Source organism: Jaculus jaculus, chromosome 8, assembly GCF_020740685.1.
Source record: "Jaculus jaculus isolate mJacJac1 chromosome 8, mJacJac1.mat.Y.cur, whole genome shotgun sequence".
Taxonomy (NCBI): domain Eukaryota; kingdom Metazoa; phylum Chordata; class Mammalia; order Rodentia; family Dipodidae; genus Jaculus; species Jaculus jaculus.
This window is the reverse complement of record NC_059109.1, coordinates 1,242,501-1,270,407: the sequence shown is the minus strand read 5'-3', so window position 1 is coordinate 1,270,407 and position 27,907 is coordinate 1,242,501. Positions and strand designations below refer to the sequence as shown.

The 27,907-nt window shown below is 42.8% G+C and overlaps 2 protein-coding genes and 1 non-coding gene across 3 annotated transcripts in view; 1 reads left to right on the top strand and 2 right to left on the bottom strand.

Annotated features, from left to right (window-relative positions):
• Window positions 1–3,857: 3,857 nt before the first annotated feature.
• Window positions 3,858–17,358, bottom strand: LOC101616700 (cyclin-dependent kinase 2-associated protein 1-like). The gene is made up of 2 exons (XM_045156055.1): window positions 17,247–17,358; window positions 3,858–4,225 (listed from the first exon to the last, which is right to left on the bottom strand). The coding sequence occupies exons 1-2, from the start codon at window positions 17,356–17,358 to the stop codon at window positions 3,858–3,860; spliced, it is 480 nt and encodes a 159-aa protein (XP_045011990.1).
• Window positions 17,357–27,907, top strand: part of Trim40 (tripartite motif containing 40) — a 14,640-nt gene continuing 4,089 nt past the window's right edge. Inside the window, exon 1 of the mRNA XM_004671969.2 lies at window positions 17,357–17,701. Within this exon, the coding sequence (XP_004672026.2) occupies window positions 17,357–17,701 (345 nt within the window). The remainder of the gene's footprint in view (window positions 17,702–27,907) is intronic.
• LOC123463040 lies at window positions 26,333–26,439 on the bottom strand. Its single transcript, XR_006638652.1, has one exon. It is a non-coding gene; the product is annotated as a U6 spliceosomal RNA (small nuclear RNA).

Genomic DNA, 27,907 nt, shown 5'->3' with positions numbered 1-27,907 from the left:
CCTGAGCTAGAGTGAGAGCCTACTTAAAAAAAAAAAAAAAAGATTTAATTAAATAAATTCAGATGGTGTCTTCAAAAGAAGAGAAGCTGAGCTGGTGAGATGGTTCAGCCACATTGGATCCTCAGTACCCACATAAAGTTGAACAAAAAGTGGTGTACCCACCTGTAATCCCAGTGTATCTGGCAATGGGAGGAAGAGCAAAGAAAATCCAGAATCTTGTAGGCAGCAGCAAGAGAAACTCTGTCTCAAAAAAAAAGAACAGGGAAGGAGAGGAGAAACACCTGAGATTTCTTCTGACTTCTATAACCACACCAAGGCATGTGAGCATGTGTGTACATCCTACACACACATACATGCATGCACTCACGCACATATGCATAGATACACAAATAAATAATAAATGTAGGGGAAAGAAGAGAAGCTTAGGTCATCCAGAAAGATATAAGAGACATTCTGACATAGAGGAAAGGCCATGGAAGACACAGGAGAGAGGATTCAAATGAAACAAGCTAATCAAAATCTAAGAGAGTATGAATAAGTCTTATGGAAACCTACTATTTTGGACAATATTGCATCCCAAAGCCATAGATTGTTACTAGAAAATTTTCAGTGCCAGGGATGAGATACCTTCCAGTGAGCTGTTGGCCAAGGAGGTCCCTGATGTCCCCAAAACATTACAAGCCATTGCCAAGGCTCTTGGTTTCCCACCAGTAATAGATGGTAAGACCCTATTGCTGAAGACTCTACATTGCTTGGGCTGCAAGTTTATGGAGAAATCCTGCTGAAGCTGATCTGAAAACCTCCTCCCTGTAGACCAGCTGACAGAAGTCTGGAAAAACATATGCTGCGTGCAGCTCCATGAGAGAGAGAGAGAGGTCATCAGTGGAGATAAACAATAGTGGACATTGCAAGCCTTAAGTTTGGCCAGCTAGGCCAAATGAGCTGCAATAGTGGCATGTCTCTTATGGAGGAAACCAACTGCTCTCTAATTGGACTAGAAACCTGCTCCATCGGAGGGAGTACATGCCTGATACTGGAAACCTATGACAGGGGAGGGCATGAGCCCTAGGGGTATAATGCCTGCTGGTGTCTGGCTGAATGCACATCTTATGCTCATGAAACTGTCTGGTAAGCACTTTCCCTTTTATTTTTTTAATATTTTTTTTGTTCATTTTTTTATTTATTTGAGAGCGACAGACACAGGGAGAAAGACAGATAGAGGGAGAGAGAGAGAATGGGCGCGCCAGGGCTTCCAGCCTCTGCAAACGAACTCCAGACGCGTGCGCCCCCTTGTGCATCTGGCTAACGTGGGACCTGGGGAACCGAGCCTCGAACTGGGGTCCTTAGGCTTCACAGGCAAGCGCTTAACCGCTACGCCATCTCTCCAGCCCAACTTTCCCTTTTTTTAATATAATTTTATTTACTTATTAGAGACAGAGAGGGAGAAGGAGAGAGACAGAGAGAGAGAGAGAATGGGCATGCCATGGCCTCTAGCCACTACAAATGAACTCCAGATGCATGTGCCATCATGTGCATCTGGCTTACATGGGACTTGGAAAATTGAACCTTGGTCCTAAGACTTCGCAGGCATGTTCCTTAACCTGCTAACCATCCCTCCAGCCCTGGTAAGAACTTTTCTTAATGTTCATATCCATATATTAATGCAACTCTCACTTTTGGTTAGAGAAGCTTCTCTTTTCAGATGGTGGTGATCTTCAGATGACTCAGAAGGCACCATGGTGCTGAAAAGAAGTGATAGAGGAGTGCTCAGCACTGAAACATCTCTATCCCAAGGCTCAGGGCCCATTGCAGAGGAGGTGGCAAAAATAATGCAAAAGCCAAAGGAAGGGTAGGACTCCTTACAATGCACTCTTCCAGGACATGTCCTCACAGTGCCTGGCACTACCTACACAATATAATAAGAGGAAAAAGGGTGGTATCAAAATAAAAGAGAGACTGATTGAGAGGGGGAGGGGATATGATGGAGAGTGGAGTTGTGAAGGGGAAAGTGAGGAGGGGAGGCAATTTTTTTTATTGTCTATAATTGTGGAAGTTGTCAATAATAAAAAATTAAAAAATAAAGCAAAAAAGAAACAAGCTGGGACAGGCAGAGTATGTGAAGCAGGTGTTGATAAGGTTCCAGTGTTCACTAGGAAGGTCATATCAGCGTGAGATGATAATTGGACATCAACTTGAAGGAAGGTAATAGCAAGATAGCTATTTTCTTCTATATTTTTTCTTTGTTTGTTTGTTTGAGGTAGGGTCTCACTCTGGTTCAGGCTGACCTGGAATTGACTATGTAGTCTCAGGATAGCCTCAAACTCATGGCGATCCTCCTACCTCTGCCTCCCAAGTGCTGGGATTAAAAGCGAGCGCCACCATGCCCGGCTTCTTCTATACATTTTTTAAACTGTCCATATATATTACAGTTAACATACTTGATTTTGCAATTAGAAAAAACTCACAATAGGTATTCCTTTTTAGAAAACACCTTCAATTACCCCTTCCCCCTTTTTTTTTTGAGTCAGGATTTTATGTATTCTAGGCTAGCCAGAACTCTCTATGTAGCTGAGGATGACCTTGAAATTCTGATTCTCCTGGAATTATAGGTATGCTATTTAAGTTCTGAGTTAAAAGTCTTGCTGTGTTTCCCAGGCTGGCCTTCATCTCATGATATACTCCTGCCTCACCCTTTTGAGTAATGGTTACAAGTGTGAACCACCATTACCAGCTAGCTTTGTTTGTTTGTTTGGTTTGGTGTTGTTTGTTTGTTAGACAGGGTCTCATGTAGCCCAGACTTATCTCAAACTCACTACTTAATCAAAGCTGGTTTTGAATTCCTGATCCTTCACCTTTCAAGTGCTTAGATTACAAGTGTACTCTACCACACCTGGTTTAGATGGTGCTGAGGATCGGACTCAGGGCTTCATGCATGCTGGGCAAGCACTCCACCAACTGAGCTACATTTCCAACCTAAAAGGCTTTTTGTTTTGTTTTGTTTTGTTTTGCTTTGCTTTGTTTTGTTCTGTTTTTTTGAGGTAGTGTCTCACTCGGCAGTCCCAGGCTAACCTTAAACTCACAGAGATCCTTCCACTTTTGCATCCCAAGTGCTAGAATTAAATACGTGTGCCACCAAACCCAGAAAAAGTTTTGAGGTTTTTTTTTAACTGTTAATGAAAATAAGCTTTATTACATCAAGTAATAAATACATACAAAGATGCAAACAATTTTAGTCACTTTTCTTCCAGATGTTTTGATCAACTTACAATAAACATAAACTGAAATCTACACTCTTAGTATGAAAATGTTCAGGGTGCATGTTAGGTTTGGTAGATTGCTCTTTCTTCATATTTATAACTTGTGCATCTTTAAGATGGACTTCAAAGCACTCCGTCATGCAAACGCTTAAGCAAAGCTCTGTTGAGCAGGATCTGCGGTGTGGCAGGTGAGCCAGCTAGGAGTGAGGCGCTGTCAGTGTGCACTACGAATCCTCAGAGTCAGACGAGCTTATGAAAAGGAGCAGACCAATTCAGGTGATGCAAATGTGCTCAAAAGAAGGTTAGAGGGAGACACTGGCTTTAGGACAGTTTGCTGTAAAGTAATGTCACATGCATCTTTAAGTCAATGCTAAAAATAATAAAATTTTAAAAAACTTGGGTCATCCTAACGACTTAAAATGCAAATTTTACTGCAAAATCTTTCCCCAGTCTTTGAGAGTGTAGGTATAGAGCTTAGTGAACCATGGTAGAAAAAACTAAACGGTTACCATTTTGAAAAGAAAGAGTTTTGTCTCAACAGGAGAGATGAACTGTGACCTCCCATCTTGTAGAAAGACAGGACCTTCAGATCTAATGAGACTAGGACCTGGCATTGCGTTCTGTCTCAGCCAAGCACTCCCGAACCAGCCCTGGGGCGTGGAGGATGCCCCGTTTGAGCCGCTCCATGGCACTCTTGCTCCCTGCATATGCGGGTCTGATCTCCTTTCCCAGTTCCTCAATGATGGCTAGCAGCTCGGCATATTTGCTCTGAGGCACCTGGCTGTTCCGGGTTCCCTGGGTATAGCCTAACAATGGTGGCCCATAGTCACTCAACAGCTGACGGTACTGGGAGGATGTCGCCACGCTAGTGGAAGGCGAGTGGACGCTTCCGGCGTTGAGGGCGGCGGCGGGCACGTGCGCGGTCGGCTCGTAAGGCGTCCCCCCAGCCCCGGCCGGGCGCCCGCGCACTTTTTGTTGTTGACCGCTCGGGCCGCACCGGCATATATCAAGTTTTGAATTTTTAAAGCCTCCTTAAATTGCTAAACACTTAAGAAAAAAAGTGGGCTGGAGAGATGGCTTAGCAGTTGAGTCACTTGCCTGCAAAACCAAAGGATCCAGGTTCAATTTCCCCAGGACCCACATAAGCCAGATATGCACATGGTGGTACATGTGTCTGGAGTTTGTTTGCAATGACTAGAGACCCTGGCACACCCATTCTCTCCCTCCCTCTCTCTCTCTCTCTCTCTCTCTCTCTCTCTCTCTCTCTCTCTCTCTCTCAAAAATAAAATACTGGGCTGGAGAGATGGCTCAGAGGTTAAGATGCTTACCTGCAAGGCCTAAGGACCCAAGTACCCACATAAGCCACATGCACATGGTAGCATATGTGTCTGGAGTTCGTTTGCAGTGGCTGAAGGCCCTGGTGTGCCCATTCCCTCTCTCTCTCTCTCTCACTAAAATAAAATAAAATACAAAAAAAAAAAATAGAGCTGGAGAGATGGCTTAATAGTTAAGGTATTTGCCTGCAAAGCTTAAGGACCCAGGTTCAATTCCCCAGTTCCCACATAAGCCAGATGCACAAGATGGTGCATGTTTGTGGAGTTCTTTTGCAGTAGCTGAAGGTCCTGGTACACCATCTTTCTCTCACCCTGTCTCTCTCTCTCTCTCTCTCAAATAAATAAATAAATAGAATTTTTTTTTAAAAATTAAAGTTTGAAAATAATATATTAGAAAAACTGACGACATTTTTACCTAAATTAAAATAACTGAAGCTAGACATGGTGGTGCATGTGTCTGGAGTTCATTTGTAGCAGTTGGAGGCCCTGGCATGCCCATTTTCTCTCTCTCTCTCCCCTTTCTCTTTCTCTGTCACTCTCTGCTTGCAAATAAATACATAATAAATAAAAATATTTAAAATAAAATAAAATACAACTTTTAGGGCTGGAGAGATGGCTTAGCGATTAAGGCGCATGACTGTGAAGCTTAAGGACCCAGGTTTGATTCTCCAGATCCCACATAAGCCAGATGCACATGATGGCACATGCATCTGGAGTTTGTTTGCAGTGGCTGGAGGCCCTGGTATGCCCATTCTCACTTTCTCTCTCCCTCTTTCTGTCTCTAACAAATAAATAAATGAATGAAAATAAAATATTTAAAAATAAAAGAAAATACAACTTTTTGTTTTTTTTAATATATATATTTTAATTTTTATTTATTTATTTATTTGAGAGCGACAGACACAGAGAGAAAGACAGATAGAGGGAGAGAGAGAGAATGGGCGTGCCAGGGCTTCCAGCCTCTGCAAATGAGCTCCAGATGCGTGCACCCCCTTGTGCATCTGGCTAACGTGGGACCTGGGGAACCGAGCCTCGAACCGGGGTCCTTAGGCTTCACAGGCAAGCGCTTAACCACTAAGCCATCTCTCCAGCCCACAACTTTTTGTTTTTTCAAGGTAGGGTCTCACTCTAGCTCAGGCTGACCCGGAATTCACTCTGTAGTCTCAGGGTGGCCTGACTAAAATACAACTTTTACAAGAATATTAAGCTGGGCGTGGTGGCACACTCCTTTAGTCCCAGCACTCAGGAGGCAGAGGTAGGAGGATCACCTTGAGTTCGAGGCCACCCTGAGGCTACAGATTGAATTCCGGGTCAGCCTGAGTTAGAGTGAGACCCTACCTTGAAAAAACAAACAAAAAGAGAATATTATTTAAAGCCTGGCTAAAATACAACTTTTAAAAGAATGTTATTTAAAGTCTAGAGAAGGACTGGGGAAGTGGTTTAGCGGTTAAGGCACTTGCCTGTGAAGCCTAAGGACCCCTGTTCAATTCCCCAGGTCCCACATAAGCCAGATGCTCAAGGGGGTGCATGCATCTGGAGTTCATTTGTAGTGGCTAGAGGCCCTGAGGCTCCCATTCCCTCCCTCTCTCTCTCTCTCTCTCTCTCTCTCTCTCTCTCTCTCTCTCTCTCTCTCCCTCCCTCTTTCTCTCTTGGTCTGTAGCTCACAAATAAATAAATAAAAATAAACCCCCAAAATTTAAAAAAAAACCCTAAATTAAAAGTTTAGAGAAGCTGGTTTTGATTTCACAGAACTACTGGTAACAGTGTATCGACTTTATTGACTTTGTTTCAGCCTTGCTTAGAGTTTCTTACATGAGATTTCAGGCATTTCAGCTTTCTTGCACAGTGACTCACCTTAAATACTTTATAAATGACTGAAAGTCATTGACCTGTGTATTGTTAAGTCCATGTTTTAAACATGTATTATGAGATTATCTCTGGATGTCAATATTTTGTCCCAAATAAACAAGATAGTTAAAAGTTTCTATGTTTTATCTAGTTTATTCTTCAATTGCTTATCCAAAAATTTAGGCATCTGTTCTTCCATTTAATCTCTTCCTGCCCCCCCCACCTCAAATTAATAAAGAAAATGTATTTTTTAAAACTAGGGCAAGAGAGATGACTCAGCAGTCAAGACACTTGCCTATGAAGCCTGAGGACCTGAGTTCAATTCTCTAGTACTCACATAAAGTCAGATGCACAAAGTGGTACATGCATCTGTAGTTCATTTGCAGTAGCTAGAGGCCCTGATTGTGCCCATTCTCTATCTGCTTCTCTCTCTCTCAAATAAGTAAATAAATAAACAAATAAAATATTTAAAATTAATCTCTTCCTTTCAATAAATTACTCTTTAGAATCGAACTTTTTTTGTTTATTTTTATTTATTTGAGAGTGACAGAGAGAGAAAGAGGCAGAGAGATGGAGAGAGAAGGGGCGCATCAGGGCCTCCAGCCACTGCAAGCGAACTCCAGACGCGTGCGCCCCCTTGTGCATCTGGCTAACGTGGGTCCTGGGGAATCGAGCCTCGAACCAGGGTCCTTAGGCTTCACAGGCAAGCACTTAATCACTAAGCCATCTCTCCAGCCCTAGAATTGAACATTTTTATAATTTTCCTTTGATGTTAGAATAGCTTATATTGAATTTATGTAAAAATATAAAAGGTAATTGTATCTCACAATGTAGGATTGTGTGTGTGTGTGTGTGTGTGTGTGTGTGTGTGTGTGTGTTGCATTGTAATGTATTCCTGAAGAAGACAGCTTTCATTTGAACAAGACACTGATGAAAATGAATCTTATAATTTCAATTTTCTCCATTTAGGTACTGGAAGAATTTATTAGTTCCACTGTCACTTGTCACAGGACAAGTTTTTATCTTGAAAAGTCCTCTGACCCTGCACTTTAGTCTCTGATGTCAGGTAACATGTTGACTGGTAGAAATGTTCCTGGAAGCCTTTTCTCAATTGAGACAGTTCATAGTAATTTGAATGTATACAGATGTGTATATGAAGCACATATTTACTAACTCTAAACCACATGTCCACCTCAGTTTCCTCTAGCTCAATCCCCCAAATGCCAAGGGATACAAAAGAAAACCATGACAGAGTGAAAAGAATCAGCAATCCTAACTATGGTCAAAGATATTTCTGAAAATTTTACCAAACAGTGTGACCATGTAAACACATTCCTAGGGCCTACTCAGGGCTTTAAGAAACATCAGTACAAAAGTGATAGGTGAATGTTCTGTGCAGTGGCATCTTCTTGAAGTTGTCTTGCTGGGCACACTTCAGGCTGACTCCACACACTCACCCACATCACTCTCTGTACTTACCAACTCCCTTTGATTCTTCTCTATGCATCAGTGAGTTTGGAAGCTCATAAAATCCTCTATTACAAGGAAGTGCATAATTGCATAACCCTATCCTTTTGTTGGAGTAGATGTGTCCAATGAAATACAGCAAGTCAAAAAACCACACACATTCCAATGAAGGTGGATTCATCTCTTTCTATATCATCTCCCACATACCCATATTAGTCCATTTGGCTGTACTTTCCAGGAGTTTTATGGGACTGTAAAAAAAAAAAAAAGGTTATCAGTTTAGGAATTACTAGTTGTCTCAATATATTTCCATATAATTGGGGTTTTTGTCTTGTGATGACAACACTTGAATTCTACTCTGAGAAGTTTCTAAGAGACTAAGCTTATCTTCTAAAATTATTCCTCTTGTCTAGCTGAAACTTTATAACCTTTGATTAATGCCTCCCACCCCCACCCCTCTGCCCAGTCTCTGGTGACCGCTATTCCTCACAATTCTTGAGCTAGTTCTCGAACAGCACCCTTGGCTCTGCTGGCCCTGCTGAACAAAAGCTTTGGCGCCATTGTATGCTATTGGCCCCTTCTTAGTCTTTCCACACCCGTTTACATATATCAGGGCTACGTTGCCACAGCCAGATACTTAGACATGAGTAATCATACTGCCAGTTTTTCAGCTATCGTATTCGGTCTCATGTATCCTAACATGGACTTCAACTCTAAGAAGACAAGGATGACCTTGAGCTTCTGTTCCTCCTGCCTGATTAGGGAGTAGGGGAGGGGCCAGCAGCTGCCACCCACATTCCAGAAGTGAAAGGAAGAAGCCATGTCCTGTTGTGGGAGACAGCGTCACCTACCCAGAAACAGCTGTAAAACGTCCTGCTGAAGGAGGGTGTCCACCTCTTCTGGACAAAATGCCAGGGAATCCAGGGAAGAAGAATTTGAAAGGTACACTGAACTTGAGGTGGTGAGGTGTCATCCAAGAGTACAGAATTGGAAGAAAAAAGAAAAAACAGAATTAGAGTGGCAACATTTTGTTCCATATCAACAAGAAACATTTAAGTTTCCATGTTTCTACAATTCACTTTTTCTTTTTGTGTTGTTTATATTTATTTATTTATTTATTTGAGAGCAACACAGACAGAGAGAGAGAGAGAGAGAGACAGAGACAGAGACAGATAGACAGAGAATGGGCATGCCAGGGCTTCCAGTTACTGCAAAATAACTCCAGACTCATGCTGCCCTTTGTGAATCTGGCATACATGGGTCCTGGGAAATCGAGCCCTTGAACTTAGATCCTTAGGCTTCACAGGCAAGCACTTAACTGCTAAGCAATCTCTCCAGCCCCCAAAATTCACTTTTTCAATCAATTATTTAAAAAAATCTAGATATTTACTCTTCCATTTAAAATTTATCTCTTCCCTTCAATTAATTACTTTGACCTGGGTGGCACCTGGGCTTAAGGAGGCCTGTGTAGGGTCAACTGTAGTGAGAAGAGTGTTGTTATGAACTTGATACCAAGTTCACCTCACTGAACTAGATCAATAACTCTACCAGACACATAGTTTATCTTAAAAGGAACTAGGAAACAGAAATTGCTAAACAAATAGGGTTTTGTTTAATTTGGCCAAATTGGAGAAAGGAAGACTCCTCTCTACCACTCCTGTGACAGTATTATGACTGTATAGAAAAGGTGGAAACAGAAGAAAGTTGAAAAGGAACCAATAGCCAAGAGAAAAATTTCAAGGTGGGAAGAGGGCTTCTAGTGATCTAAGGTTTCAGCCATCATTTTACATGTGAACTGAGATAAGACTACAGGTATTGTCAATCTAAATTTTGAAAAATCAGAGATATAGAAATTAGCCACTTGGTCGAGTCCATGAACTTCTGATCTTCTTGGCTCCACTTCCCAAGTCCAGAGATTTCAGGTGTGCATCATAAATCTTTTAGTTATGAAACTTATTCCACTAGGGCTTACATAGAAATATAATTTATAGCTGCTGGTATTAAAAGTTAAACTTTTAACCCACTTTGCATCTGCCTTGCAGGCATGGTGCTAATCCCCAGCACTAGATAAATTTCATTAATCTTATATATGCTGTTTTCATATACTCTCTGCTATTCTGTTATTTTTAAAGAAGCTAACATGCGGGCTGGAGAGATGGCTTAGCGGTTAAGCGCTTGCCTGTGAAGCCTAAGGACCCCGGTTTGAGGCTCGATTCCCCAGGACCCACGTTAGCCAGATGCACGAGAGAGTGCACCCATCTGGAGTTCGTTTGCAGTGGCTGGAGGCCCTGGCATGCCCATTTTCTCTCTTTCTATCTGCTTCTTTCTCTCCCTCTCTCTGTCTGTCACTCTCAAATAAATAAAAATGAACAAAAAAACCATTTTTTTTAAAAAAGAAGCTAACATTTTGGCCACAGTCTCGATTTTTCTCTCTCTCTTTCCCACCTCATTAAATAGAATAGTCCATACTCTCTTTCAAGTATAAACTCCTTTGATGATTAGCTTTTAGAAAAAAAAAAATCCCAGATGTACTCTCTTTATGCTCCTTAATTAGTATCTACTACTCAAGTCTTTTTACTTATAACCTTGACAGTAAAGAGATCTGCTTTCCCTGAGATGTACTCACTTTAAGTTTCTTAATTAATTAGTCACCTGCTACCCAAACTGTTTAGCTACAACCTTGAAAATATACAGAGCATTTTCTCTAATAAAAAGACAAGTGCCCATCTGGGCTGTGTGAGTTTCAATCTGGAGTTTCCACCTTGCAAGGCAGCTCAAATGACAATTTTGTTTGTCTGAGATCTTTATTTTCTATGAATTCATCATATAGCCAAGTTAATTATAACATACACTGGCACTTTAGAACAAAGATAAATATTACAAATCATTGGAGACCTTTAAAATTAAGCTATAGTATAGAAACACAACCCATGGTCTTGCATTCAGCAGATTCATATTAAAAATGGTCATTTGTAGGATAAAGGCCAAAAAAAAACCTTACATATGTTACAAGATTAGTACATATTTTTATGTGACTTTTTCTTCCCTAAGTAATTAAAGCTTTCACAATTGCCACTTCAAGGCTGGAGACAAGCTGACTGACAGAGCTCTTACACAGTGTATGACTCCCTACTTCAAACTCTGTAGGGTTGATATAAGCCCAGATCACTGTCCAAACAGTTTGTGCAGTATATGATACAAAGTGCTTGGGGGCTGGAGGGATGGCTTAGCAGTTAAAGCATTTGCCTACAAAGCCAAAGGACCTAGGTTCAATTCCCCAGGACCCACATTAACCAAATGCACAAGAGGGCCCACACATCTAGAGTTCATTTGCAGTGGCTGGGGGCCCTGGCATGCCCATTCTCTCTCTCTCCCCCTCTTTCTCTGTCAAATAATATATACTATGTGTGTGTGTGTGTGTGTGTGTGTGTGTGTGTGTGTGTGTGTGTGTGTGTGTTTGTTGTTTTGTTTTGTTTTTCAAGGTAGGGACTTGCTCTAGCCCAGGCTGACCTGGACTTCACTATGTAGTCTCAGGGTGGCCTTGAACTCATGGCAATCCTCCTACCTCTACCTCCCAAGTGCTAGGATTAAAGGTGTGTGCCACCATACCCAACCAAAATAAAATATTTTTTTAAGTGCTTAGGCTGGAGAGTTGGCTTAGTGGTTAAGGCATTTGCCTGCAAAAATGTCTTTGAAAGCTACTGAGTGATCTTTCATACTATTTCTGTTGAAAACCAATACAGTTTTAGTATGTCCATTGGGAGATGTTTATCCATCGCATTTAGGAGATGAGCCACTGGGATTGACATTGTGCCTCACTCCAGTAAGTTCCAACTGCCCTTTACACATTCACCCCTACATTTATAAAATGCAACTATTCATCAAGAAAAACTCACATTTTCTTTTTTTTTTTTTTTTTGGTTTTTCGAGGTAGGGTCTCACTCTAGTCCAGGCTGACCTGGAATTCACTATGTAGTCTCAGGGTGGCCTTGAACTCACGGTGATCCTCCTACTTCTGCCTCCTGAGTGCTGGGATTAAAGGCGTGCACCACCACACCCGGCAAGAAAAACTCACATTTTCTTATGGCAGTGCATTAAGTTGTTGGCATATTGCTAGTTTGGGTGACCCTGAGACATTTAACTTTCAAAAGTTCACCTTGTTTCAGGCCATGTATATCTAAGCTAGAGACTTACAACCTAATTCACTGCAAATAAACTATTAACCCATGAACCTTAAATCTGATTCCCACCAAGAGAATATAGAAAAAACTGACTACTGCTCCTCATTTTAAACTAGAATGGTTCACTTGATTTTACTCAGTTGACGCTCAAGCACGCTCAAGTACAATTATTTGTTATTTTTAAGATGCATTGATAGTTTTACATCACAGTGCACACAGCACATAAAAGCACATCAGATACAGTCATGTATATTTATTTGGGAAGGGGGTTGAGGTGGGGTTTCACTGTAGCCCAGGCTGACCTGGAGCTCATGGTGATCCTCCTATTTCAGCCTCCCAAGTGCTGGGATTAAAGGTGTGTACCACCATGCCTGGCACTATATTTTCCTTTCCTTTTTTTCCCCAAGGTAGGGTCTCACTATAGCCCTGTAGCCCAGACTGACCTGAAACTCACTCTGTAGTCCCAGGTTGGCCTCAAACTCATAGTGATCCTTCAATCTCTGACTCCCAGGTGTTGTGATTAAGGGCGTGTGTCACCATGGCCAGCACATATTCATATTCATATATATATATATAGTATAGAGATGCTAGGGATCAGATATGTGTGTGTGTGTGTGTGTATGCATATATATATATTCAAATCATATATTTTTACACAAGTAAATCCTCTACTGAATTTATTGCCAACTAACTGATAGTTATATGTTAACATTACTAAATTTAAGCATTAGTGCTTTGTCTTATTTTATACCTGTACTTTAAGCAAGGTTTCTTAAAAAATATTTTATATTTATTTACTTATTTACTTGACAGAGAAAGAAGGAGAGAGAGAGAATGGGGGTACCAGGGCCTCCAGCCACTGCAATCGGACTCCAGACACATGCACCCCCTTGTGCATCTGGTTAATGTGGGTCCTGGGGAATCAAACCCGGGTCCTTTGGCTTTGCAAGCAAACACCTTAACTGCTAAGCCATCCCTCCAGCCCTAAGCAAGGTTTTAAGTAGAAGTGTCATCATTTCTTTTTTTTTCTTTTTTTTTTTAATTTATTTATTTATTTATTTGAGAGTGACAGACACAGAGAGAAAGACAGATAGAGGAAGAGAGAGAGAATGGGCGCGCCAGGGCTTCCAGCCTCTGCAAACGAACTCCAGACGCGTGCGCCCCCTTGTGCATCTGGCTAACGTGGGACCTGGGGAACCGAGCCTCGAACCGGGGTCCTTAGGCTTCACAGGCAAGCGCTTAACCGCCAAGCCATCTCTCCAGCCCTCATCATTTCTTTATCTGAAGATTAAAGGGCCTCAGTGGCTTGGTGGCTTAAAAACATTTGGTGATGGAAGCTCATTAAATTTGGCTCTGGCATAGATCTGATTATCATAGGACTTGCTAAACTAGAGTTCCAGTTTGGATTATTTTAAATTTTCTTATCTTCCCCCTCCACACACACATTGTGCAGGACTGCCATGTAGCTACAGATGAGTTATAGCCCTGATCTCTTTCTTTTCTCTGTGAACAGTCTTCATCTGGGAAACCTGGTCCTTGGTCATTGGGTCTAACATTCTACATGGAAGGCTGGAGGGTCCAGAGCTCTCTGCTCACATTCTCAGCTTTCAAGCTACTTTGCAGCTTTCAGTCTTTCTGCTGCTTTTCCTCTTTCGACAGGTCCTCTCCTGGGGCAGGAGTCTTTGTGGGATAATCTGCTGAGTTCAGCCAAAGAGCTAAGGCCATCACTGGACTCTCTTCAGAACACAAATGAGAATGTCCTGAGGACATTGGCTTCAGGTTGCAGAGACAGTGCCACTCCCTCTTGAAGCCAAAGCTTTCCTCCTTTCCAGGAGGTCCATGCAGCATGGGTGGAACATAACCCACCAGTACTGTTGAGCTAACTGTTGACCATTCACGCTTCTCTCACCCAACCTCTTTCTCCCTCTACTCATGTCTCTTTAAAAAAAAAAAAAAAAAAAAAAATTTTTTTTTTTTTTGAAGTAGGGTCTCACTCTAGCCCAGGCTGACCTGGAATTCACTATGTAGTCTCAGAATGGCTTAAACTCACATCAATCCTCCTACCTCAGCCTAGGATTAAAGTCATATAACACAATACCCATCTTAAATGTTGTTATTTATTTATTTTTAAGCAAAGAAAGAGAGGGAGAATGGGTACACCAAGGCCTCTTACTACTGCAAACAAACTCCAGATGCATGCACCAGTTTGTGCATCTGACTTTACATGGGTACTAGGAAACCGAATCTGGGCTGCAGCCTTTGCTAACAAGTGCCTTTAACTGCTGAGCCTTTTTCCCAGCCTTGTAGTTTGTTTTATCCCAGGAAGATTTTTAAAATTGTATTTTAAATTTTCTTTCTTTCATGGATTTTATGTTTGAATCAACTTAAGCTAACTAATATGACTTAAATTCAGTGGGCTTCTGCTTTCAAGGCACTTGATAAGCCCATAAGGGATCAAGAAAAGTACTTAAGTAAGTAGTAAAATTATTACATGATCTGTACTCCAAGTTAGTGAGGACTATTTCTTCATCTATTTAACTACATCCTCTTACCTTTTCATCTTCCCATCTATTCACCCGTCCACTTATCAAGTCTTTTTGTTTGTTTGTGTTTTTTCCAGCTACGTGTCTCTCTCTAGCCAAGGCTGACCTGGAATTCGCTATGTAGTCTCAGGGTGGCCTCAGACTCATGATGATCCTCCTACCTCTGCCTCCCGAGTGCTGGGATTAAAGTTGTGCACCACCATGCCTAGCTTCACTTATTAAGTCTTTACTGACCTCTTCCTAAGAGCAAGAAAAGGTGCAAAGACAGATGACATTTTGTGATGGTGAAGCCTGGGGCTGAGAACACATATACCCAAATCTGAATCCCACTCCATCGTATCCCCTCCCCTCTCAAGCAGTCCCTCTTTTATTTTGATGTCATGATTTTTTCCTCCTATTATGATGGTCTTGTGAAGGTAGTGTCAGGCACTGTGAGGTCATGAATATCCAGGCCATTTTGTGTCTGGGGGAGCATGTTGTAAGAAATCCTACATTTCCTTTGGCTCTTTCATTCTTTCCATCATGTCTTCCACAATGGACCCTGAGCCTTGGTAGATGTGATAGAGATATTTCAGTGCTGAGCACTCCTCTGTCACTTCTCCTCAGTACCATGGTGCCTTCTGAATCATCCCAAGGTCACTGCCATTTGAAAAGAGAAGCTTCTCTAACCAAAAGTGAGAGTAGCATTAATATATGGGTATGAACATTAAGAGAAGTGTTTACTGGGCAGTTTGGTGAGCATAGTATATACTTTTAGCCAGACAGCAGCAGACATTATACCCCTAGGGCTCATGACTACCCCTGTTGTAGGTTTTCAGTATCAGGGACATATCACCTCCCATGGAGTGGGCCTCCAGTCCAATTAGAGAGTGATTGGTTTCCCCCATAACAGACGTGCCACTATTGTACAAATTGGTTCATTTGGCCTAGCTGGCTAAATTTAAGGCTTTCAGTGTCCCCTGTTGAGTATCTCCACTGGTATAGGTGAGTTATTTTTATCCCACCAGATGAGACAGAGCATAGAAGGGTTCAAGGACTAGAGGTTGAAGGACAGGTGTGACAGAGAGCAGCTTAGAAAGGGGCTACACAGTGCCTGGATTATGATGCTGGTGTGAAGCCCGAATTCTGATGAGATTTAGAGTGTTCACAAAGTAGTTGGCAAAAATTAGTGGGTGTGAGCAGGTCAAGGAATTGAAGGGCCAGATATGAGGGCAATCTGGGTAACCTACTGATCACCAGAATTGATATGGCTGATCTAGCTATTCCAAGTGTGTCCCTAAAAACACCATGCTTGGTAGCTCAGTCAAAGGGGATGACCTGCCCTGATAGAGGAGGACCATTCTTCAGTCAGGTGTGTATGTAGCTGTGTTCCCTGCAAGAACCTCCAAGCAAGGAACTCAGTACTGATGACCATGTACCCATTACTCATACCCAGGAAAATGACAGGACATCAGGAAGGGGAAAAGCTGGTGAGTTTCACGTCCAAGTCCTTGGTAAGTTAAGGAAAAGTGCCTTCAAACAGGTCTCCTCTTCTTCTTCCCCCTTCTTTTTTTTTTCTTTTTTCTTTCCTTTTTTTGTTTTTTGTGCTAGGATTAAAGGCATGTGCTTCCCTGGCTTCCCCCTTCTTTTTTTAAATACATTTTTAGATATTTTATTTACTTATTTATTGGAGTTAGAGAAAGAGGCAGATAGACAATGGACATGCTAGGGCATCTAGCCACTCTACATGAACTCCAGACACATGCACCACCTTGCACATCTGGCTTACATGGGTGCTGGGGAATCAAACTTTGCAGGCGAGTGCCTTAACCACTAAGCCATATCTACAGTCCACTCATCCTTCTTTTTGAGACAGGGTCTCACCATGTAGTTCAGGCTGGTCTCGTTCACCAATCTCCTGAGTGTTCAGATAACAAGCAAGTGGCTTAATGCCTGACTCAAACAGGTGTTCTTGGGCTTCCATTCTATGAGCCAACTCTGAAGTCTTATAATGTCTGCATTAAAGGCACCAAGACTTTCCTCTTTCCCATGAGCAAACAAACCACACCCTGTAGCCAAAGTTCACCTCACCTTCCAGTTACTCCAGGTCATGGGGATTTTTGTTTCTTGATAATTCGGTATTTCTAAGACAGGATGAGTCTTTCTACCTTCCTCAAGTTTTACTGACACATGAGCATATATAGTTGACACATTTCAAGAAGAACCACTCACCTGCTGGTCCTTCTCCCCAGGCTGATACTTCAGAAAGTAACCTGAAATTGAAAAGGAGAAATTTGAGGTAGGATACTAAGATAGCTGTAATTTATTTTTATTATTTATTATAGAGTGGTGCATTTAGATGCATGTACCCTGTGTACATGTGTGTGGAGGCCATGGTATTTCCCTGAAACAGTCTCTCACTGTATCTGAAGCCATCTCCCCAACACCCAGAAATGAATCACCTGCTTCCTCCAGGTGTATGAGAAAGAGAAGAGTGGCTTCAAGCTTAGCAAGTGCAGAGAAAACAGGGTGTGTGGCAGAGCTGAACTGTATCTGAAACTCCTGCAGGATTGTGGTTCACATCGTCCAGGCTTTGGCCTCTCATATGGAGAGTGGACAACTGCCTGAAGTCACAACCTGTGCCCTGTAGGTCGCTCCAGATCTGCTTCCAACTAAGGCATCGCGTCTGGAGCTGCCGGGCCTTCAGAAGACCCCGTGAGAAGGCTGGTGGAGGTGTGGTGGAGGCCATGGTCTCTCTGAACAAGGACACTCAGGATGAGGGTATGTGCCCCTTCTGCCTGGAGAGCCTGAAGGAGGCTGTGAGCCTTGACTGCAGACACCTCTGCTGCCGCGTGTGCCTGACCCAGTATGTGGAGAATGCCTTAGCCTCGGGGGTCCTCAGCTGCCCTCTCTGCAGGAAGCCATTTTCTGAAGGGGTCCTGGGAGAAGGTTACATCTGCCACAGCCACCAGAAGAGAGTGTGCAGGTTCTGTGAACTCAGCAGATGTCTTCTGTGTGTGGAATGCCTGAAGTGTCCTGAACACCAGTCTCATCCTGAGCTTACCATTGAAAACGCCATCAGCCACTACAAGGTAAGCCTGCATCACCCTTCCTGCTCCTGCCCGCCCCTTGCAGCCGGCCCTCCGAGTTACTCCTCGCTGCCTTCACGCCTCCCAGTGGCTCAATGGCTGATACACTTCTTCGTATCTTCGGCATCATGCTATTTTAGACCCCTATCTTTGCTTTTCTGCGAGTGTTCTGCTGCTGACGTTGGGGTTTCCAGGCATTAGTGGGAGTCTGTCTAGAAGGTGTTCCTACCACTGTGTTGGCAGAGCCCCACTATCTGGTCATCTGAAGAAACTGGACTACATAGCACAGACTGTTCAGGACTAGGACTATATAGCTTCCTGGTGGACAGTGGTAGAAGCTGGGCTAGAAGTATGGATGGTCAGGTTTCTACAGTTATTCTGCAAATACAACAAAATATGGAAATTAGTGCCTGATGCCCTCTCTTCCTCTTCCATTCATGTTTTCTTTCCCTTTCCCGTCTTTTAATCATGATTGAGATATACTGATTTAACTTTTGGTGGTTTTTGTTGTTTTTTTGGTTTGTTTGTTTGTTTTTGGTTTTTTGAGGTAGAGTCTCACTCTAGCTCAGGCTGACATGGAATTCACTTCTGCATTCTCAGGGTGGCCTCGAACTCACAGCGATCCTCCTACCTCTGTCTCCCGAGTGCTGGGATTAAAGGCGTGCACCACCATGCCAGGCTTGTTGTTATTTTTGTGGTAGAGTCTAACTCTAGCCCTGACCTGATATTCATCGGGTAGTCTCAGATTGGCCTCAAATTCACAGTGATCCTCCCAATTGCTGGGATTAAAGGCAGGCTCCACCACACCTAGCTAATTTTCAAAAATGTTGTTGCTATTTACCTATATTTATTTTATCAATTTGACTTAGAATTATTTTCACCAATCTTTTCCCCACCCCAATCAAGTTAGTAGTTGGGTGGGAGACAGACCATATGTATACCATGGTGTTTTTGTATGCAGTTTCCTATAATTTTTTTCCTTCCTTCTTTTCTTTCTTTTCCTTTGCAGAAGTGGGGATTAAACATAGGGACTCATGCAATGCGAGGCCAGTATTCTGTCACTGAGCCACATCCCTACCCCTGCAGGGTAAATTTCCAACTTTTAGACACATGATTTTGAGTATGAAGCAAGGGAGTCTAGATTGGGGCGAGTGTTGAAAGGTACAGAAATAGCTCAGAAAGTTGAAGAGGCGACATTCTATAAGTTCCATACCAGCGAGGCATACAGACCACAGGGAGGGAGAAGTTTCTGCCAGTGACTCAGGTGTGAAGGCCCTGTTCTCTGAATGGTTGACGCAGCCTCTATTTGTGGAGGAAGTCATGCTAGGTGTGTAAGAAGTACCGTGATGATTCACAGTTACTGACTGAAAGTCCATGTTTAAATAATAACAGGAAATGTAGAAAAAATAAATAACAACAGTATTTATTTAAGGAAAACACAAGCCACATGTGGTGGCACATGCTTTTAATCCCAGCCCTGAGGAGGCAGAGGTAGGAGGATCACCATGAGTTTGAGGCCAGCCTGAGAATACAGAGTGAATTCCAGGTCAGTCTGGTCTAGAGTGAGATCCTACTAGAGTGAAACCCATAATTAGTTTGCTTAATTATTTTCAAAAACTTATTTTCAAGGAGAGAGAGAGAACATGGCACACACCCAGGCCCTCTTGCCACTGCGAATGATTCCAGATGCATGCACCACTGTTTTTTGTTTGTTTAATTTTTAATTTTAAAAATAGGTTCTCACAAAATAGCCTGGATATCCATGGCCTCACAGTGACTGACACTACCTGCATAAGACCATCATAAGAGGAGGAAAAGATCAAGACATTAAAAGTAAAAGAGAGACAGATTGAGATGGGGAGGGGGTATGATGGAGAATGGATTTTCAAAGGGTAAGTAGAGGGAGGGAGAGTATCACCATGGGGTATTTTTTATAATCATGGAAGTTGTTCATAAAAAATTTTTTAAAAATAGGGTCTCACTCTAGCCATGGCTGACCTGGTATTCACTATATAGTCTCAGAATGACCTCGAACTCATGGTGATCTTCCTACCTCTGCCTCCTGAGTGCTGGGATTAAAGGTGTGTGCCACCATGCCTGGCTTAATCACTTTTGCATCTGGCTTTACATGGGAACTGGGGAATCAAACCTAGGCTATAAGCCTTTGAAAGCAAGAACCCTTAATTGCTGAGCCATCTCTCTAGCCCTAATTAAAAATTTTGTTGTTTTTTGAAGTAGGGTCTCACTCTTGCCCAGACTGACCTGGAATTCACAACGTAGTCTCAGGCAAGCCTCAAACTCACAGTGATCCTCCTACCTCTGCTTCCCAAGTGATGGGATTAAAGGCATGTGCCACCATGCCTGGCTAAATTTTTTTAAGTTAGCATATAAAGGAATGGGCTTCCTTATGGAATTTTCATACATATGTGTTGTTATCCTTTTTCTAATTCATTCCTCCCCCCATAGGCCTTCTTCCCTTGCCCACCTCTGCTGGTTCCCTTATCTCCTCCAGATAGCCCCCCCCCCCCCCCGGTGCTACCATGTCACAAGTATTCCATTACCCTTTCTTTTCTCCTCCCTCACAAACTCTTCCTCTGCCCACATGATCCTCTTTCTGACATAATCAGAGTCTGGAATGACAGGCTCCACTGGTGAATTAGAAGTGAGAAGCAAGAATGAAGAGAATCAAGGATGACCTCATGAGTTTCTGGTATGAGACACTGAAGAGAGGCTGTGAGTGACAAGGACTAGGAAAACAGCTTTGGCTGAATCACCTGGGAGCTGAGTCAAAGTAGATACATCAAGAGCAGGATCTTAGCCAGGCGTGGTGGCACACGCCTTTAATTGCAGCACTTGGGAGGCAGAGGTAGGAGGATTGCCATGAGTTCGAGGCCACCCTGAGACTATATAGTGAATTCCTGGTCAGCCTGGGCTAGAGTGAAACTCTACCTCAAAAAAACAGAAAACAAAAAAGGCAGGATCTTAGCTATGCACGTGACTCTCAATTCCAGTCTTCAAAGAACATTTGGGGTAGTTTTCTTAGAATCTAGAATCAGGATGTATCATATTACTTATTTATTTATTTATTTAAGAGACAGAAAAGAGAGAGGATGAGCCTGTAGCCACTGCAAACTCCAGGCGTATGGGACACTTTGTGCATTTGCCTTTATGTGAGTACTTGGGAATCAAACCTGGGTCCTTTGGCTTTGCAAGCAAGCACCTTAATTGCTAGGCCATCTCTCCAGCCATGAAGATGCCATTTAAATCCAAGAGAATCAACACTGTATCCCCAAGAGAGTCTGGAAAGAAGAGATATCCAGGGAAGCCTCCTGAAAAGAAGCCATCATTGCTTGCAGGTTAGAGAAGGACCCAGCAGGGAAATTTGGAGAGTGGTGTCCTAGGGCCACGAGTACTTCAGGAAGTGACAGTAGACTGTGTCGCATCTTCCTGAGCATGCACAGGATGGTGGCAGAGGGGAGAGTTGTTCTGAAAGGAGGTAGACTTCTTTCGTCCTGCCAGCAAGGAACGGAAATTGTCTGCCAATGCAGGCAGGCTCATGGCCGGGACCTGGCTTGTTTGCTGTTTTTCATTTCCACAGTTCCGTATGAGGAAGGAGAGCAGCACTGTGGACATAGAAAATTTTGAAAAACGAGAAGACAGTATGACCCAGGTTGGGCATGTGAAACTACAAGAGGGGCCTGTGGTCGGCAGGCAGTGTGGGGGCAACGAGGTTTAAAACAGCGTGGGTTGTTTGTTTTTGTGTGTTTTTTGTTTTTTGTTTTTTTTGGTATTATGGCTCAGTTAAAAGACCTTGGACTATGAGGATGTTTGAACATCATTGGGATTGATAAAAACTATGGGGACTTTTTTTTTTCTTTTTTGTTTTTTTTTCGAGGTAGGGTCTCACTCTAGCCCAGGCTGACCTAGAATTCACTCTGTAGTCTCAGACCATCTCTCCAGCCCATACACCAAGATTTTTTTTTAAACTACTGAGACATAACATCTTTTTTTCTATAAATGCATTCTTCTGAGGTCTTCCCCGTTTCAGTCAGCTGCATCCTGACTTCATAGTAGTCTGGTGTCCTCGAACTCATGGCGATCCTCCTTCCTCTGCCTTCCGAGTGCTGGGATTAAAGGCATGCGCCACCACAGCCGGGAACTATGGGGACTTTTAAAGTTGGACTGGATGTACTGTATTTTATATCATGTATACTTACCAGTTTGTGGGGGCCAGGGACAGAATATGGTTTGATTCAGGTGTTCCCCATAATGAATGCTAGGTCCCCAGCTGATGGCAGTTTGGAAATTAAAGCCTTCTGGAGGCAGTGTATTGTTGGGGGAGGGATTATGGATGTTATAACCAGCTTCCTATTGCCAGTGATTGGCACACTCTCCTTTTGCTATTGTCACCTGATGTTGGCCAGGAGTTGATGTCCACCCTCTGCTCATGCCATCGTTTTCCCCTGCCATCATGGAGCTTTCCCTCATGTCTGTAAGCCAAAATAAACCCTTTATTCCCCACACACACACACAAAAAAAAAAAAAAAAAAAAATAGTGTGGGGAGCTTAGCAGTTAAGGTGCTTGCCTGCAAAGCATAACCCAGGTTTGACTTCCCAGGACTCCCTTAAGCCAAACACACAAGGTGATGCATGCACACAAGGTCACACATGTGCACAAGGTGGGGCACATGCATCTGGAGTTCAATCGCCGTGGCTAGAGGTTCTCATGTGCCAATTCTCTCTATCTCTGATAAAATAAATAAAATAGGGCCGGAGAGATGGCTTAGCAGTTAAGGCACTTGCCTGTGAAGCCTAAGGAGACCCATGTTCAACTCTCCAGATTCCAGTTACCAGATACACAAAGGTGAGGCAAGCACAAGGCCACACATGCCCACTGGATGGCACAAGCATCTGGAGTTCAATTTCAGTGGCTCAGACCCTGGCACACCAATTCTCTCTCTCTCTCTCTCTCTCTCTATCTATCTATCTATCTATATCTGTCTCTGGATCTAAAATAAAAATAAATAATTAAATTAAATTAAGTTAAAAAAAACAATGTGGTGCACCAACCTGAGGTTTGAAACAATTTAGGGCCTAGTCTGAGGTTTGAAACAGTGTGAGCCAACTTGAGGCTTGAAACAGGATTAAGACACTTCAAGAAGGGGCTGGGGAGATGGCAGTTAAGGCACTTGCCTGCAAAGCCTAAGGACCAGGTTTGATTCTCCAGAACCCACATAAAGCCAGATGCATAGTGGCACATGTACCTGGAGTTTGTTTGCAGAGGCTGGAGGCCCCCACACTGCCTGCCAACCACAGGCCCCATTCTCTCCCTTTCTCTCTCTCTCCTTTCTAGCTCACTCTGTTTGCAAATGAATAAATAATAAAAAAATATTTTAAAGAAGATACTTCAATAAACTGCTCAAGACTGACGGTCAAGGAAAGGGGATGGCACAGTTTACCCAAGGATAAGGTGTAGCTTAAAAAGCAGCACAGGGGGCTGGAGAGATGGCTTACGGATAGAGGCCCTGGAGTACCCATTCTCTCTCTCACTCTCTTCCTTTCTCTCTCTATCTCTATCTCTCTATAATAAATAAGTAAATTTTAACAAGAAACAGAGGCGCATGCCTTTAATCCCAGCACTTGAGATGGATTGCCATGAGTTCAAGGCCACCCGAGACTAGCCTGAGCTAGAGTGAGACCCTACCTTGAAAAAAAAAAAAAGCAACAGAAAAAGAGGCAAAAAGAATTGTGGCTTGTGTATATTTCTCTTTTTAAGATTTTATAACCATTTTATTTTTATTTATTTATCATAGATAGAGGAGAGAAGAAGGCAGAGAGAGGGAGAGAGAATGGGCAATCCAGGGTCTCTAGACACTGCAAACTAACTCCAGATGCATGTACCACCTTGTACGTCTGGCTTATATGGGCCCTGGGGAATTGAACCTGAGTCCATTTGCTTTGCAGGCAAGTGCCTTAATTGCTAAGCCATCTCTCCAGCCCAGTTTGTGGATATTTCTATAGAAGCAATGATGATGGTGGACCCTACTAAAGACAACACAGTTTTGAAATTGTATTCTTTTGATATTTTTACCTCATCTGTATTTCCTTGAATTATATTTTGTTTTTTAAGATTACTTATTTATATATTTGTGGGAGGAAGAGGCAGTTAGAGAGAGAGAATGGGCACACCAGTGCCTCCAGCCACTGCAAACAAACTAACACCAGAATCATGTGCCACTTTGTGCATCTGGCTTATATGGGTACTGGAGTGCAGAATCTGGTTCCTTAGATTTCCAGGCAAGTGCCTTAACCACTAAGCCATCTTTCCAGCCCTACTGACAATTTTTGGTTGAGATAGGGGGTGACTCTAGCCCAGGCTGATCTGGAACTCACTCTGTAGTTCCAGGCTGGCCTCAAACTACACCTAGCATGACAAATATAATTTTTTTCTCTCTCTCTCTTTCTTTTCTTTTCTTTTTCTTTCTTTCTTTTCTTTTTTTTTTTTTTTTTTTTTTTTGAGGTAGGGTCTCACTCTGACCCAGGCTGACCTGGAATTCACTATGTAGTCTCAGGGTGGCCTCAAACTCACAGCAATCTTCCTACCTCTGCCTCCTGAGTGCTTAAATTAAAGACATGCACCACCACACCCTGCACAAATATTTTATAAAGGCAGAGAACTCTACCATACCCATTCTAAACATTGTAAGAGCGAGTCTGTGTTACCTTAATATCCAGTTGTTTCGTGCACTTATCTTTTCTTCCTATTTTTTTTAATTCTCAAGGGATGTGTTTTTAATCCACTTAATTTCTGTTTTTTTCTCAATTTTTATTAACATTTTCTATGATTATAAAAAAAAAACCCATGGTAATACCCTCCCCCACACACCCCACTTTCCCCTTTGAAATTCCATTCTCCATCATATCCGCTCCCCATCTCAGTCAGTCTGTCTTTTATTTTGATGTCATGATCTTTTCCTCCTCTTATGATGATCTTCTGTAGGTAGTGTCAGGCATGGTGAGGTCATGGATATGCAGGCCATTTTGTGTCAGGAGGAGCACGTTGTAAGGAGTCCAACCCTTCCTTTGGCTCTTACATTCTTTCAGCCACCTCTTCCGCATTAGACCCTGAGCCTTGGAAGGTGTGATTGAGATGTTACTCAGTACTCTAGTCACTTCTTTCCAGCACTATGATACCTTCAGAGTCATCCCAAGGTCACTGCCATCTGACAAAAGAAGATTCTCTACCCAAAGTGAGAGTAGCATTAATATAAGGGCATGAATATTAAGAGAAGTGCAAGCCGGGCGTGGTGGCGCACGCCTTTAATCCCAGCACTCGGGAGGCAGAGGTAGGTGGATCGCCGTGAGTTTGAGGCCACCCTGAGACTACATAGTGAATTCCAGGTCAGCCTGAACCAGAGTGAGACCCTACCTCGAAAAACCAAAAAAAAAAAAAAAGAGAAGTGCATACTGGGCAGTTTGATAAGCATAGTATATACACTTATCCAGACATCAGCAGATGTTACACCCCTAGGGCTCATGACTACCCCTGTTTAAAGTTTCCAGTATCAGGGATGTATTCCCCCCCATGGAGCGGGCCTCCAGTCCAATTGGAGGGCAGTTGGTTTCCACCATGACCCATGTGCCACTATTACAACCGCTGGCTCATTTGGGCTGGCTGGCCATTTATAAGACTTGCAGTGTCCACTGTTGAGTATCGTCACTGGTGGTTTCTCCTCCCATTAAACTACATGTAGAATGGCTTCTTCCAGCTTCCTGTCAGCTGGTCTACATGGAGGAGGTTACCAGCTCAGTTCCAGCAGGATTTTTCAGTAGCATTGCAGCTCAAGTATGTGGAGTCTTCAGCAATAGGATTTTACCATCTATTCCTGGTGGGAAACCAAGGACCTTGGCAATGGCCTATAATATTTGGGGGGCATCAGGGACCTCCCTGGCCAACAATTAACTCAGGGATGGGAGGTATCCCATCCCTGGCACTGAAAATTTTCTGGCAACTATCTATGGCTCCTGAGTGTTCCATTGTCCAAAACCGGAGGATTCCACATGATTTATTTGCATGGTCTTAGATTTTGATTAGCCCTCCCTCCACTTTTGCTTTACTCAATCTCTTCCCCTGACCTCACTTTAGGCCTTTTCACCCCTGTTAATCGATTCTTCTACTTACATATATACAATACCAACCTATTAAGTACCCTCTTCCCTTCCTTTCTCTTCCTTTTATATTTCCTTTTTAACTTACTGGTCTCTGCTACTAAGTTTTTTCCTTCTCACACAGAAGCCCAATCATCTGTAGCTAGGATCCACATATAAAGGAGAACATGCCGTGCTTGGCTTTCTGGGCCTGGGTTACCTCACTTAGTATAATCCTTTCCAGATCCATCCATTTTCCTGCAAATTTCATAACTTCATTTTTCTTTACCGCTGAGTAGAACTCCATTGTATAAATGTGCCATATCTTCATTATCCATGCATCAATTGAGGGACATCTAGGCTAGTTCCATTTCCCAGCTATTATAAATTGAGCAGCAATAAACATGGTTGAGCATGTACTTCTAAGGAAATGGGATGAGTCCTTAGGATATATGCCTAGGAGTGCTGTAGCTGGGTCATATGGTAAAAAATATGGAACACGTCACGAATTTGTGTGTCATCCTTGTGCAGGGGCCATGCTAATCTTCTCTGTATTGTTCCAATTTTAGTATATATGCTGCCGAAGCAAGCACTTACTTCCTATTTTTTTTCAGTGTGTATGTGTGTGTGTGTGTAGAGTACATGTGATGTGATGTGTGTGTATATATGGTATGTATTTGTATGTGTGCGAATGCACACACGCCAGTACATGGAAGCCAGAGAATGTTGGATACCCTCCTGTATTGCTTATGTGTGTTATTTCCTAGAGACCAAATCTTTACCTCAACCTAGAACTGCATTGTTTTGGTCAGTGAGCCCCAGAGAGCTCTTGGTCTCTGCTCCTTATAGGACTGGAGTTACCTGAGTGCAGGGGATTGGAACTTGGGCAGTTTCAGGCCCTCTTAGGCCTTCATGCTTAAGCAGCAAATGCTCTTACCCACTGAACCATCTCCTTCATGCACCTATTTATTTATTTATTTATGTTGGTTTTTCCAGGTAGGGTCTTTCTAGAGCTCAGGCTGACCTGGAATTCATGATGTAATCTCAGGGTGGCCTCGAACTCAGGGCAATCCTCCTACCCCTGCTTTATGAGTGCTGGGATTAAAGGCATGCGCCACCATACCTGGCTTCATGAATTTATTTTTATTGCTGTTTCCTTCCTCTCTCTCTCTCTCTCTCTCTCTCTCTCTCTTTCTATTTTGCTTTCTTTCTTCCTTTCTTTTTATTTATGTATTTTTTCAAGATAGGGTATCACTCTAGCCCAGACTGACCCAGAACTCACTCTGTAGTCTTTGAATGCTTTTTTAAAAAAATATTTATTTATTTACTTATTTATTTATTTACTTGAGTGAGAGAGAGAGAGAGAGAGTGAAAGAGATTAGGTGCGAGAAAGAGATTGTAGGGCCTCCAGCCACTGCAAATGAATTCCAGGTGCATGCAGCACCAGGTGCAACTGGTTTATGTGGGTACTAGGGAATCAAACCTTGGTCCTTAGGTTTCACAGGTAAGTTCCCTTAACAGCTAAGCCATCTCTTCAGCCTGGATAAGTTCTTTCTTTCTTTCTTTCTTTCTTTCTTTCTTTCTTTCTTTCTTTCTTTCTTTCTTTCTTTCTTTCTTCCTTCTTTCTTCCTTTCTTTCTTTCTTTCTTTATTTGAGAGCAACAGACACAGAGAGAAAGACAGATAGAGGGAGAGAGAGAGAATGGGCGCGCCAGGGCTTCCAGCCGCTGCAAACGAACTCCAGACGCGTGCGCCCCCTTGTGCATCTGGCTAACGTGGGACCTGGGGAACCGAGCCTCGAACCGGGGTCCTTAGGCTTCACAGGCAAGCGCTTAACCGCTAAGCCATCTCTCCCGCCCTGGATAAGTTCTTTTTAAAAGAAAATATGTCCATAATGTTTATAAACATAACAAACAACCAAAATTACTTCTAAATAGTTATATAGCTGGCCGTGGTAGCACACGCCTTTAATTCCAGCACTCGGGAGGCAGAGGTAGGAAGATTGACATGAGTTCAAGGCCACCCTGAGACTACAGAGTAAATTCCAGGTCAACCTGAGCTT